Source organism: Daucus carota, chromosome 4 (genome assembly GCF_001625215.2).
Source record: "Daucus carota subsp. sativus chromosome 4, DH1 v3.0, whole genome shotgun sequence".
Taxonomy (NCBI): Eukaryota; Viridiplantae; Streptophyta; class Magnoliopsida; order Apiales; family Apiaceae; genus Daucus; species Daucus carota.
The window spans coordinates 22191885-22205792 of NC_030384.2; the positions used below are offsets into that span (position 1 = coordinate 22191885).

At 34.5% G+C, this 13908-nt stretch overlaps 2 protein-coding genes across 2 annotated transcripts; both read left to right on the forward strand.

The window, feature by feature from the left end:
• The first annotated feature begins 1002 nt into the window (after window positions 1-1002).
• LOC108216150 (pleiotropic drug resistance protein 1) lies at window positions 1003-8005 on the forward strand. The gene is made up of 24 exons (XM_017388835.2): window positions 1003-1346; window positions 1465-1585; window positions 1677-1765; window positions 1866-1950; window positions 2059-2218; window positions 2313-2389; window positions 2714-2767; window positions 2852-2942; window positions 3077-3378; window positions 3467-3748; window positions 3826-4142; window positions 4219-4379; window positions 4484-4587; window positions 4694-4850; window positions 4932-4988; window positions 5078-5232; window positions 5311-5643; window positions 5745-6035; window positions 6114-6197; window positions 6281-6414; window positions 6546-6773; window positions 6866-7037; window positions 7177-7431; window positions 7547-8005. The coding sequence occupies exons 1-24, from the start codon at window positions 1003-1005 to the stop codon at window positions 7805-7807; spliced, it is 4314 nt and encodes a 1437-aa protein (XP_017244324.1). The 3' UTR covers window positions 7808-8005.
• Window positions 8006-8795: 790 nt separating this feature from the next.
• Window positions 8796-9476, forward strand: LOC108217020 (uncharacterized). Its single transcript, XM_017389872.2, has one exon. The coding sequence runs from the start codon at window positions 8796-8798 to the stop codon at window positions 9474-9476; it is 681 nt and encodes a 226-aa protein (XP_017245361.2).
• The last annotated feature ends 4432 nt before the right edge of the window (window positions 9477-13908 follow it).

Here is a 13908-nt window from a genome sequence, read left to right on the forward strand (position 1 = left end):
AGGTTTTCTAACCATCTTAAAAATTATATGTTAGGTACTGAGAAATGTCTTACTTTTTTGGCTTGAGTCTGTTTATGGCTTTACACAAATCCCTTTAAATTGCTTGAACTTCAAATTAGTTTAATGGTATGACCTATATCAGTGTTGTTCTTCGGCATTAGCTCGCTCACTCTTACAATTCTTGTCGTTCTTGATACTTGGCCAGTTAAAAAACAGGATGAAGGTAGAACATCAACCTAGCTAATACAAAAACAAATGATGCGGATATGATGATAGAGATTTTGCAGTAGGAATTTTGAAGGCCAATAAAATATTGGGAGCAGCCGATTAATTGAGCTTCTAGGTAATGTAAGGTTTAAATGTTATATTTGGATTGCTACTCAGAAAGGAGTAGTCTGGCTGTGTAGTGTGACAATCCAAGTGCGAGTAATACGTACTTAACTTGGGGTGTCGCATAAATTGACTAAGAACGAACGTTGGGATGATGTATAAGTTTTCTATGAGAATTATAACGATCTAATAATTTTCTTTAGGAAATGTTTCAACAAATGTAAATTTAGTGTTAAAAAAGGTAACAAATTTCTTGCAATATCAAAGAATATCTTCTTAGACGTTTTCCCAAATCGTTCCTCTATCATTGACTGCATTCTGCAGTTCTTCAAAATCTGGGCAAGGTGAATATGGGTCAAAGATTTTCTGTTTCAGCATGCTTCATCATATCTACCGCTAGAGTTTTGTAACTTACAAACTTTGTTTAAAATTGTGTGATGTTTCCTGCAAGATATTGTAGAGATAGTCAAGTTGATGACTCTTCAAGAAGGAACGGACGCTTTTCAGATATCATTAAGAATTTGAGATTTGATTTTTTTTAGTATCTTGATTTTTGATGCATTCAATTTCGAATATCATGCGACTTGTATATAAAGAGTCACATCCTGCATCTTGATCCTCCATCCAGTGTCTTGTTAAAACACTACAACAGAGATTAAGTTTCAATTCATAATGGATGAAATTGATCTATACAGAGCAAGCAACAGTTCAAGAGCAAACAGTACTTCAATTTGGAGAAATAGTGGTGCAGATATTTTCTCACGATCATCTACAAGAGATGATTATGATGATGAAGAAGCTCTTAAGTGGGCTGCTCTTCAAAAACTTGCTACTTATAATCGTTTAAAGAAAGGCCTTTTAGTTAAGGCCAATAGTTATGGTGTAAATGGCATTAGCGAAGTTGATATACAGAATCTTGATGTTCAAGAGAAAAAGGAGTTACTAGACAGACTAATAAAAGATTCTGAAGGTGGTAACGAAAATTTCTTGCTCAAACTCAGAAAAAGACTTGACAGGTTATAATTATCAATGCATATTTTGTTTTTTCCCCCTCCTTTTATTTCAATTATATGAAGATGTATATTTTATATAATTTAAGTTTTTTGGTGTATTACATTCTTTTCAATCTTGCAGGGTTGGGATTGATTTACCAAAAATCGAGGTTAGATTTCAGCAGTTGAAAATTGATGCGAAAGTTTATGTAGGAAGCAGGGCTTTACCAAGTTTTCTGAATTCTGTGTGGAATATGTTGGAGGTAAAGATATATAACTGCATTGGATACATTTTTTTAATTTTTTGTTGTTCATTTGTTGGTTTTATTTCTAACAATTTTCTGTAATGAAAAGGGCTTCTTGAACTGCCTCCACATACTACCAGATAGAAAGAAGAATTTGTCTATACTTCGTGATGTTAGTGGAATAATCAGGCCTGGCAGGTAAGTCGAGTTGAATTCTTTGGTTTAATTCAGATTTTATTTTACTTTTCAGTTTACTGCGTAAATTTCTAATTGAGTGTTCTGTATTTTGTTTTTATAGAATGACATTGCTATTAGGCCCACCAAGTTCTGGCAAGACAACGCTGCTATTGGCTTTGTCTGGAAAGCTTGATCCTAATCTTAAAGTATGGAAGCTGCAGCTTCTTTGTATATGGAGTTTATTCTTATTTTGATTAACCCTACTTAGCGTATTACAACAGAATAATGTAATTTTTGTAACTTTGGAATGCTAGGTTTCCGGGAAGGTGACTTACAATGGTCACGGAATGAACGAATTTGTACCCAACAGGACGGCTGCATATATCAGTCAAAATGATTGCCATATCGGAGAACTGACAGTGAAAGAAACCTTGGCTTTCTCTGCTAGGTGCCAGGGAGTTGGATTTCGATATGGTCAGAAATAAGTTTTTTTTTTTACTTTACTACAATTTCTGATTGTTTAACGGCATTCATTGAACGTGACACTAATTTTCTTCTATATCTGTAGAGATGTTGGCTGAACTCTCGAGAAGAGAGAAAGAGGCAAACATTAAGCCAGACCCTGATATTGATCTCTATATGAAGGTAGTTTTTTCTTCAAACCAGTGCACACTCTAAAAGTGTCTTCTGATGTTAATTAATATAAAAGATCTTAATGAAACAATAGTTTTTCAACAGTAAAATGAAGTTAGTCGCTCATTATCACTTTTTCTCATCCTTTCAAAAAGTACAAAAGATTTCAATTATACCATATGAGTGCTTTCCTGTTGAACCTTTGATCTATATAGCAGATGATCCTCCCACGTTTGATACAATGATCAAATCAGGGAAAGCCATTGTCATTGATAAATTTTTACGTAAACCTTTTAATTTCATTAAATAATTCCTCTTTCATCTTTGCTGATTCAGGCTGCTGCAATTGAAGGACAAGAGGCTAGCGTGGTCACTGATTACGTTCTAAAGGTATATCACTATGAATTAAAGGAAATGTTGCAAGGCACTACATAAGTTCATTTTTCACACCATATCTCTTCTTCCTTTTGCTAGCTTTTGGGACTAGACATATGTGCAGATACAGTGGTGGGAAGTGATATGATGAGGGGTATCTCCGGAGGGCAAAAGAAGCGTGTTACTACAGGTACTAAAACTCCCATGTATCTTTAGACTGATAGTAAACGTCATAATTATGGTAACAGGGATAATTTCAAAACTTTGTTTGTAGTTCAAATTGTTTTGGTTGATAACTTGTCAGCTATAAGTGCATTATTACAGGCGAGATGTTAGTTGGACCATCAAACGCACTTTTTATGGATGAGATATCTACTGGTTTGGATAGTTCAACCACATATCAGATTGTAAATTCACTGCGTCACACTGTCCATATTCTTCAAGGAACTGCAGTCATCTCCCTTTTGCAGCCAGCCCCTGAGACCTATAATCTATTTGATGATATTATCCTACTATCTGATGGCCATATAGTTTACCAAGGTCCTCGTGAATATGTGCTTGAGTTTTTTGAATCCATGGGTTTCAAGTGTCCAGAGAGGAAAGGAGTTGCAGACTTCTTGCAGGAAGTAAGTTCAGCATAATTTTATATCATTCAATTACTTGACATAAGTTTCTGAAGAAATTTATATAAGACAATCTTCTATGTCTTTGTAGGTAACATCAAAACAAGATCAGGAACAATACTGGATGCGTCAAGATAAGCCTTACAGATTTGTTACGGCCCAAAAATTTTCCAATGCTTACCTAGCATTCCATGTGGGCCGAAGAATGAGAGCTGATCTTAGAACTCCATTCGACAAGAGCAAAAGCCACCCAGCTGCTTTGACTACTAATAAGTTTGGAGTTAAAAAGATGGAACTCTTAAAGGCATGCACCTCAAGAGAAATATTACTTATGAAACGGAACTCATTTGTCTACATCTTCAAATCGACCCAGGTATGTATTGTTATGTCATGTGCCGGATGTTAACAATAACTTTTTACTCAGAGAATGACAATTTTATTTTTTGATAGTTTTTGATAATGGCGTTGATTACCATAGCACTCTTCCCGAGAACTATTATGCACAGAGATTCAGTAAATGATGGAGTCTTGTACATGGGGGCATTGTTTTATGCGGTTATGTCAATTATGTTGAATGGAATTGCGGAGATGCCTATGACAATTGCAAGGCTTCCTGTTTTTTACAAACAAAGGGACCTTCAGTTTCACCCCCCATGGTCATATGCGCTGCCTACATGGATCATCAAGATTCCTATTTCACTTATTGAAGCTTTCGTGTGGGTATTCTTGACCTACTACGTTATTGGGTTCGACCCAAATGTTGGAAGGTAATAGTTTCATTCTTTTTAAAATCCAACTCACATATGTTCCTAGGCTCTATACTGATGAACTATTCTCCAACAGGTTGTTTAAACAGTACCTGCTTTTAGTACTAATCAACCAGATGGGTTCTGCATTATATCGGTGCATTGCAGCACTTAGTAGGAGTTTGGTTGTTGCAGGCAAGTTTGGATCCTTTGCACTACTTATTCTTTTTGCGCTTGGGGGCTTTGTCCTATCACGAGGTAAAAACGGGAACTCAATCTTTTAAAACCTGGTTACTTTTTGTTGGACACTTGAATTAACGTGAATCCCCTCTATTTTTGGGGAGGGGGCCTATGTGCAATAGTTAATGTAAAGGTTTGGTGGATATGGGGTTACTGGATTTCACCAATGATGTATGGGATGAATGCGATTGCAGTGAATGAATTTCTCGGGCACCAGTGGAATCATGTAAGTTTAAGTTTAATATATTTATGTGCTTGTGCTCCCTTTTGCGTCTTCATCATACACTCTAGAAACTTATGTTTTTATGTTTATGTTTATGTTTTTCTCACAGGTTCTTGCTAACACCACGGAGCCACTAGGAATCATAATTTTAAAATCAAGAGGGTTCTTCCCGTACGCATATTGGTATTGGATTGGCGTTGGGGCGTTGCTTGGATTTATATTACTGTTCAATTTATGCTTCACATTGGCTCTTACTTTTCTTAACCGTGAGTATAATATACTTCTTGAATTAATATCCTATTTACTTACTTTGAGTGGTCGTGTAATAATTTCTTAACTGGCTGCAGCTATTGGGAAGCCTCAAGCTGTTATACCAGAAGAAAGTAAAAATAGTTCAACCAAAGGTTAAATCAGCGGCTCTATGCTTTTATTTCTTCTAGGTTTCCATCTAATTACCATTCTTTATATCCTAACTAACGCCGTTCGTTTGCAGATAGAGGTGATCATAACAGAAGAAACTCACATGGTTCATCCACAACAGGATATAATGGGGAGGCTAATCATAACAGGAGAAAAGGAATGGTTCTACCTTTTGAACCGCACTCGATAACATTTGATGACATTACGTACTCTGTTGACATGCCTCAGGTACATTAGAGATATAGATTGTAAGAAATTATTTGTATAGATGTAGCAACTTATATTTCCCTTTATGGCCATATGCAGCCACTGAAAGACCAAGGCATAACTGAGGATAAGTTAATGCTCCTTAAAGGTGTGAGTGGGGCTTTCAGGCCAGGTGTTCTCACTGCTTTAATGGGTGTCAGTGGTGCTGGAAAAACAACTTTGATGGATGTACTGGCTGGTAGAAAAACAGGTGGATATATTGAAGGTCATATTACAATCTCCGGATATCCAAAAAAACAAGAAACTTTTGCCCGGATATCTGGATACTGTGAACAGAATGACATTCATTCACCTCATGTCACTGTCTATGAGTCCTTGCTCTACTCAGCATGGCTGCGCCTGCCTTCAGATGTTAATTCTGAGCGTAAAAAGGTTGGATGTTATGTTGTATTATTTTGATAAAAATTTCAGAGTTAAGATTAGAATAAGATGCAGACAACTTAACCGAATTTAACTCTTGGAAACATCTGCAGATGTTTGTTGACGAGGTCATGGAACTTGTCGAACTAAAATCATTAAGGGATGCACTTGTTGGCCTGCCAGGTGTAAGTGGCCTATCCACTGAGCAGCGGAAGAGACTAACTATTGCAGTTGAGCTGGTGGCGAACCCATCAATAATATTTATGGATGAGCCTACATCAGGACTGGATGCAAGGGCTGCTGCTATTGTTATGAGAACAGTGAGAAACACAGTTGACACAGGAAGAACCGTCGTTTGCACCATCCATCAACCAAGCATAGACATATTTGAAGCTTTTGATGAGGTTATAATTGTTCATACATGCCGGAAATTTGAATTCTTATTTACTTAATATTAATATTATATATCTTTGTTTGTTTAGTTATTACTGATGAAACAAGGAGGATTGGAGCTGTATGTTGGACCAGTAGGAAGGCGTTCCTGCGAACTAATCCGATACTTTGAGGTAAGTTTACCTAAACCTATGCAATTAAATGGCTTAAAAAATTGAGTAACTTCTGAAACATTATCGTTCTTCGAATGCATAAGGAAATAGAAGGGATAAGTAAAATCAGCGAGGGATATAATCCAGCCACTTGGGTGTTGGAAGTTACAAGTTCTAAGCAAGAAATGATTTTCGGGGTTGATTTTACTGAAATATATAGGAATTCAGATCTGTACAGGTCAGTTGAATCTACCTGGGGCTTTTTAAATATTGTTACAAAGTCTTCTTTTACTAAATTTGGTCAATACAACTGTTATTATCTCATACTTTCGCAGATAAGTGTATATTAATTTTAACAAAATCATGCAGAAGAAATAAATCTCTTATAAAAGAATTAAGTACTCCTCGTCCGGGGTCAAGCGATCTGTCCTTCCGTACTCAGTACGCTCAATCATTCTTCAGCCAGTTTTTGACATGCCTATGGAAACAGAGAGCATCATATTGGCGAAATCCTCCCTACACTGCAGCCAGATTTTTCTTTACAACTTTTATCGCCGTGTTGTATGGAACTATATTCTGGGATCTTGGATCCAAGAGGTAATATAACATTGATACTAGCTTAATAATTTAATGACAAAAAATGCTTAAGGCTCTTAGTCGATCTATATATAATATACCTTGTTATGCAGGAGACATCGACAGGATCTTTTCAATTCAATGGGATCTTTGTATAGTTCAGTTCTCTTTATTGGGGCCCAAAATGCCTCATCTGTGCAGCCGGTAGTGACTGTTGAAAGAACAGTGTTTTACAGAGAAAGAGCTGCTGGAATGTACTCAGTCTTGTCATATGCATTAGCTCAGGTAAGCAATGAATATTGAACATTACCAGAAATATTTCAGTATTCAAGGACCATTTGCCCTCTTGTGTGTCTCAGCATATCGACTTGGTTTTAATGTAAATTTTAATAATTTGAGCTGATTTTATTCTACATTTCTTTAGGTGCTGGTCGAAATACCATACATTCTTCTGCAAACTGTGGTATATGGTGTTATAGTGTACGCAATGATTGGATTTGAATGGAATGCGGCAAAATTCTTTTGGTTCTTGTTCTTTATGTTTACGACATTATTGTACTACACCTTCTATGGCATGATGACTGTGGCTGTGACTCCCAACCCAAGCGTTGCATCTATTATAGCCAGTTCATTTTACGGATTATGGAATTTGTTTGCAGGATTTATTGTCCCTAGACCTGTAAGTTCTTTAGTTCTCATGTTTCTCCAATTTATAAATTACACTATACATATGCAGTACACAATCATAGTAATACTGGAAATTTTGTACCATTTTATTTTGTTTGGTAAAACAGAGAATGCCAATATGGTTGAGATGGTATTACTGGGCAAATCCTGTTGCATGGACATTGTACGGACTCTTGGCTTCTCAGTTTGGAGATGTCAAGGATGTGCTGGTGGATGAACATGTTAGTGTCGAGGAGTTCTTGCAGACGTACTTTGGATTTCATCACGACTTTATTGGAGTTGCTGCAGCTGTTGTTTCGGGTTTTGTACTTCTGTTTGCTTTTGTTTACGCCTTCTCCATCAGAGTGCTGAACTTTCAGAACCGATAGATGAGGAAGAAATCATCCCTGTGGGTTTATCAGTAAAGTTGGAGAATGCATGTAGTTGGAAGAGTATCACCTGCCCTGGTGAATAAGCCTGCTGCAAGGAGTCCTATTGCACGGCGAGATTATGTATTATTTATTACATGCTATTATGGATTAAAATTATTATTAATTAGTAATAAGAACTTTGAAAAAATTTAGTTTGTTATTTGTTGCAGAAATTGTTATTGTATCCTGTCATTATTAATATGTCGTTTGAAAAAGGTATCAGATGTTACAAAACCTACAAAGTAATAGTTATAGTTATATATTGGTATTAATAGGCTCATACGAGCAGTTTGTGGGAGTATCTCTTAGCTAAATAAATATATTATAACAAGCTGCAATACAATTTGGAAATGTTAGTAAATAGTTGAGGAGATGAAATGTTTATAACGGCCAGCTGTGATCTTGAGGAAATGTTAGTTAGGAGAATACATGTATTACATTATGAAATATTAGAATAATCGCATATTTCGTAAAAAAAAATAATAATCGCATATTGCAATGAAATTTTGTATCTGATACATTTCTGTCATTAAATACTGACGAAATAACGATAACATGTGAACGAGGCTAGGTAATCATAAAGATCCGCGAATTTCCAGTAATAGTTGTTGGAATAATCTTAAATTTAGTTATTATTATTATTTGTTTAGTTATTTATTTTGAGGATTAATTTTAGATCTGAATAGTTGGATGATTGTTGAAGTTCTAGAGAGTTTGTAGGAGGTATTGAGTCTATTTTGTATTAGGAGATTTATTAGAAGTAGTAGAATATTGTTAAAAATCAAGTACGTTTGTTTTAAATATGACATGTAATCTCTTTTTTAAAGGTACAAGAATTAATAAGAATCAGTTTTATATTCTACACTTGGCATTAGAGCTAGGTTTAAAGGGCTTGTGAAATTATGAAAATATATATATAGATAAGCAATCTTTGTATTTTTTTCAAATGGCGTCAAATAATTTTTCTCTTTCGATACCTACATTCAAAGGAGATCACTATAATTCATGGGCTATCAAAATGAAATCATATTTGAAAGTTATGAATCTATGGGAATTAATTGAAAGTGATGTTGAATTAACCCTTCTTCCACAAAATCCAACCGCAGCTCAAATCAAAAAACGTGACGAGGAAGCGGCAAAAGAAGCAAAGACACTCTCATGTATTCATTCGGCGGTGTCGGATGGAATCTTTACAAGTATCATGACTTGCGAGTCACCAAAAGAGGCATGGAGCACGTTAAAGGAAGAGTTTGAAGGAAATGCTAAAACAAAGTTGATGCAAGTTTTGAATCTCAAACGAGAATTCGAGATGCAGCGAATGAAGGGGAACGAAACTATTAAGGAATATGTGAGTAAGCTTATGAGCATTGTTAATCAAATAAGGTTGTTTGGTGAAATATTTGCCAACGAGAGGGTTGTTGATAAAATTCTGGTGAGTGTTCCTGAAAAATATGAGTCTAAAATATCCTCACTTGAAGATTCTAAAGACCTATCCAAAATAACCCTAGTGGAATTAGTCAATGCTCTTAGTGCCGTAGATCAAAGGAGATTAATGAGGGAGGAAGAAAATGGAGGAAAAATTGAAGGACTCCTATTAGCGAAAAGCCACTACAAGAAAATGGGCTAAAAGCGACCATCAAAAATTGGTGGCTTTTACATAAAAGCGACCATATGTGGTTGCTTTTAATTAAAAGCGACCGCAAAGAGTTGGTAGCTTTGAAGAGGGTCGCTTTTATTGATTCCGATCGCTTTTATATAAAAGCCACCGCGCTGGCGGTCGCTTTTGTTAAAAATTAAATTCCTTTATGCCACTTCAAATTTTTGGCCAAAATTTGAATTTCCCGCCCTTGAAAAATAAAAGCCACCGATGTTGCCTCCGCATTCGGTCGCTTTTCTCGAATTGTCTTGTTGCCTCCGCAAAATCTCCAAGCATTTCACGTGCATCATAAAAATCATCATCCGTGCAACCAACATTCCTAAAACTTGTTCCAATGTCAACCCGTGACTTATCACTCTCCCCGTGATAGTACCATATTGTATATCCCAGCATAATACCGTGCCGGTACAAATCCAATGTCACATTATCGGGAAACTTGAGATAATAATTTCCACGTTCGTTACATGGGCATCTTATCCTCCCTTTTGAATCATCCGTTCGTGCACTAGCAAATTTGATGAAATTTTCAACACCAATTTTATATTCATCCGTTATTCTCTTACTCGCATCAAACCGACGATTCATCCAACTACGATCGGAAGCCATCTACAAGGTGTCCAAATATTCTAATAAATTATCAATTATTAATCTACACATACACATCTAAATAAAATCACCAAATATACAATAAATAAACAATAATTATTAAATTTATATTATTATTGTTACTTAATTCCAATAAATGTTATTCAAAATGATTGTTGTTAACATTTTAAATATTTCATATCTATAAACAATTTCTTCTTGAAAAGTTAGCAATTAACATTTAGCATGTCATTTTAACATAATTATCTATTTTGCAATTATACAAGTAATAAAGAAGAATTTAGGAAAATTACTTATGAGAAATGTCTTACTTACTTTGAAATTAGTAGATAACAACAAAAATTTAGCATGCCATTTACAATTATACAAGAAACATATAATAAATTTGATAGCAACTAATAATTAGCATGTCATTATAACATAATAATATAATTATCAATTATACAAAAAATAAATCATAAATTATGAGAAATGATACTCACTTGTTTTGAAATTAATAGATGGGTGAGTTTGAAGGAAGGAGAAAAAATGGTGGAATATGTGGGAGAGATGATGAGAAAAGAAGTGGCCACAAACCCACGGGTGTGGATAAGAAATATTTTGAACAAAAGCGACCGCAACATAGGTGGTCGCTTTTAAACAAAAGCGACCGCATCATAAGTGGTCGCTTTTAAACAAAAGCGACCGCAACACAGGCGGTCGCTTTTGTACAAAAGCGACCAACAATGTTCTGCGGTCGTTTTTGTTTGAACTTTTCCACATCCCACCGCGAGAATTTTCCCGCCCTGTACATTAAAAAAATAAAAACGACCGCAGCACACTGTTGGTCGCTTTTGAATTTAAAAGCGACCAAATAAAAGCCACCATATGCAAAAGCCACCAAACAAAAGCGACCAACATTAAAAACCACCGTTAACGGTCGCTTTAGTCAGAAAATGAAAATTTGAACTTATGTTAAAAGCTACTTGTTTCGGTGGCTTTTATTTGTGGTCGCTTTTAATTGGTCACTTTTAGCCTTTTTTCTTGTAGTGAGTTCCTTTGCAAAAGCCACAGGTAACAAAATTCAATGCAACCACTGTCATAAGATCGGTCATGAAGAAAAGGACTGCTGGAACAAAGGAAAGCCACAATGCTTTAAATGCAAAAGATATGGGCACTTGGCAAAGAATTGTAGATTTCAAAGTGATGAAGAAATCATGGCACAACTGATGGAGGCAGAACATCTACTTTAAAGTTATGGGTGATTATGTGCACCAAGAGAGAAGTGCTCCAGTGAATTTTTTGTTGATGAGAAGTGCATCAACAAATTGTTGGTGATGAGAAGTGCATCACAAATGAGGAGAAGTGCTTCATAAACTCTGTTAAGTAAATTTAAGATTATGGAGGTGATTGTTGGAATAATCTTAAATTTAATTATTATTATTATTTGTTTAGTTATTTATTTTGAGGATTAATTTTAGATCGGAGTAGTTGGATGATTATAGTACGTTTGTTTTAAATATGACATGTAATCTCTTTTTAGAGGTACAAGAATTAATAAGAATCAGTTTTATATTCTACAATAGCTATAATGCACTTACTTGAATACAATATTATTTGGTTTATAGAACCAACTCAGTCTAGTTTATTTCTTACTCCACGTTAGCTACTTTAACTGAGACTAAATCCCATGTCAATTGGATATTTGGATCCAACATGTTAGGAAAATAAAGCTTAGCAATTCATGTTTGGATTAGAAGATATATAAATCTAACAAACTGTTTGGTATATATTTCCAAGGAGCATGAAGGAAATGTCTTCTGTGTGAGCTCTCACTCATCAACTTTCTAAATAGTATTCTGAAAATCTCCCGAAAATCCCTCGTTATTTTCTAATTAATTCTTAAATTTTCTTTTTTTACAAATTTATCGAATAAAGCCTGATTTTGACTAACAATCCATCTCTCATAAATCTTCAATAAACCTTGAATCAGTAAATAAATAAATAAATAAATTACTATGCCGTGATTTCTACTACGATGCTAATTAATTACAATCAAACTATGACGCAACTTATATATCAATTCATCACAAACCACACTTAAAAGTTTAAATATTTATTCGGAATTTTGATAAGTCTGGTCACCCATTACAATATAAAAAACAGGTTTAATAGCATGTGTAAGATAAAATAATAGAGATATTATCCCATGTGTTTATGCAGTCATTAATGTAATAATATATGTACCTTTTCTGGTTACTTCTGTCTATAATGATCAGTAATTTACCTTTTTTAAAAGATATCTTTTGTAATTGCAAACAATAACGGTCCACCAAATGAGAAAAATGTAGTAACCTTAATGTTAATTATATTTTAATCCTAAGTTTTTCATATGTGCAACTTACTTTTGTAAAAGAAATACTTAAACTTTGCTGCTCGTTTTGGGTGTATTGCGTGGAAGTGATGAACTAAAAGTAATAGAATATGAAGCAGGAGATTCCTGTCAGTGTAATGCACGTGCAGAGATCTCCAAATTTTATCTTATGATATGAAAAATTATAAGCTTTACAACGTTGATAATACTTGATTTATCGTGATTAATGTTGTGTTAAAATGTCCTTCGAAAAAAAAATAAAAAAATAATGTCAAGATGTGTTCTAAAGGTCACAGGACACTCGTACCGGAGTTCCATACTCTTTTTCATCATTTATTTGTATACAGTTTACTTTCCTTTCGTCCTATTTATTTGTATACAGTTTTCTTTATGTGACCTCCTACCAATGGTATACATCACAAAAGTAAAAAACTTTTATAATATAAAATAACATTACACCAACTATTTTTTTTCGATATCTCCATTCTATAATGATACTCCCTCCGTTTCTTTTTTCTTTTCCTGTTTGTGATGTCGGTACTGTTCATAACATGAGACAAATTACTAATTTACATCTAACCTATAAAATTAAATATAGTCATGAGTGATCTTGTTAGATTCGTATTCACGAGTACTTTAATACGATGAAGTTTTTATATTTAATGCTACTACGAAATTAAAGATATGAACGATTAAAAATGTGTGTTGGCAAATGTGAAAAGTACAAACAGGAAAAGTATTTAGAGACAGAGGGAGTATAAACACTATTACATCCACTACTTTCCACCACTATCTCAAATCTAATAATATAAATAGGTCCCATCATCGTAGCTACTTTTCATCTAATTTTACTCATTTTTTATACTTTTTTTTAAACTCCGTATGAGTAGTGCTAGGTGCACATAACGGTGTACAAAAAATATGTACATAATGACATTGCAACTTAGGTGGAGTGTTATAATTGAGGTGGTTGATGTGTATGCAAGGGGGCCCATTCCAAATAAAATCCACCCCATGTCATTATGTGCACCTAGCATTTTCCACTCCGTATCCCAACCAAATGTACAAATGGCTGGGACGGAGGGAGTAGATGGTAAAATATTAGAGCCAGGCCGGGTTGGGCTATAAATGCAGCACTTAAAATATTAAATATTCTCTCCCCTACATTTATTTTCTTCAAAATATTTATATTTTAAAATATTAGAAAAGTATTATGTGTTTATAACATAAAAATTAATATCACCTACTAAATTTGATTCATCTTTTTAATAAATATTTTCCACTTGTTTACTTAATTTTCTTACTAAGCTAGTTTATATCAATATGAATCTTAATTTTTCATACTGTGTCCCATTTGATGAACTGACGATAGTAACTACGAGACCTTTGTCTAACTTCATCATCTAATTCAGTTTTCATGGCTTAGAATATGATTAAGCGTAT

Bases quoted from the DNA above. Each gene is read 5' to 3' on its own strand.
- LOC108216150 (XM_017388835.2), top strand. From the start codon at position 1,003: ATGGATGAAATTGATCTATACAGAGCAAGCAACAGTTCAAGAGCAAAC. The intron at 3,379-3,466 runs GTAAGTTCAGCA...ATGTCTTTGTAG, and splicing joins TTGCAGACTTCTTGCAGGAA to GTAACATCAAAACAAGATCA. The intron at 4,588-4,693 runs GTAAGTTTAAGT...TTTTTCTCACAG, and splicing joins TCGGGCACCAGTGGAATCAT to GTTCTTGCTAACACCACGGA.
- LOC108217020 (XM_017389872.2), top strand. From the start codon at position 8,796: ATGGCGTCAAATAATTTTTCTCTTTCGATACCTACATTCAAAGGAGAT.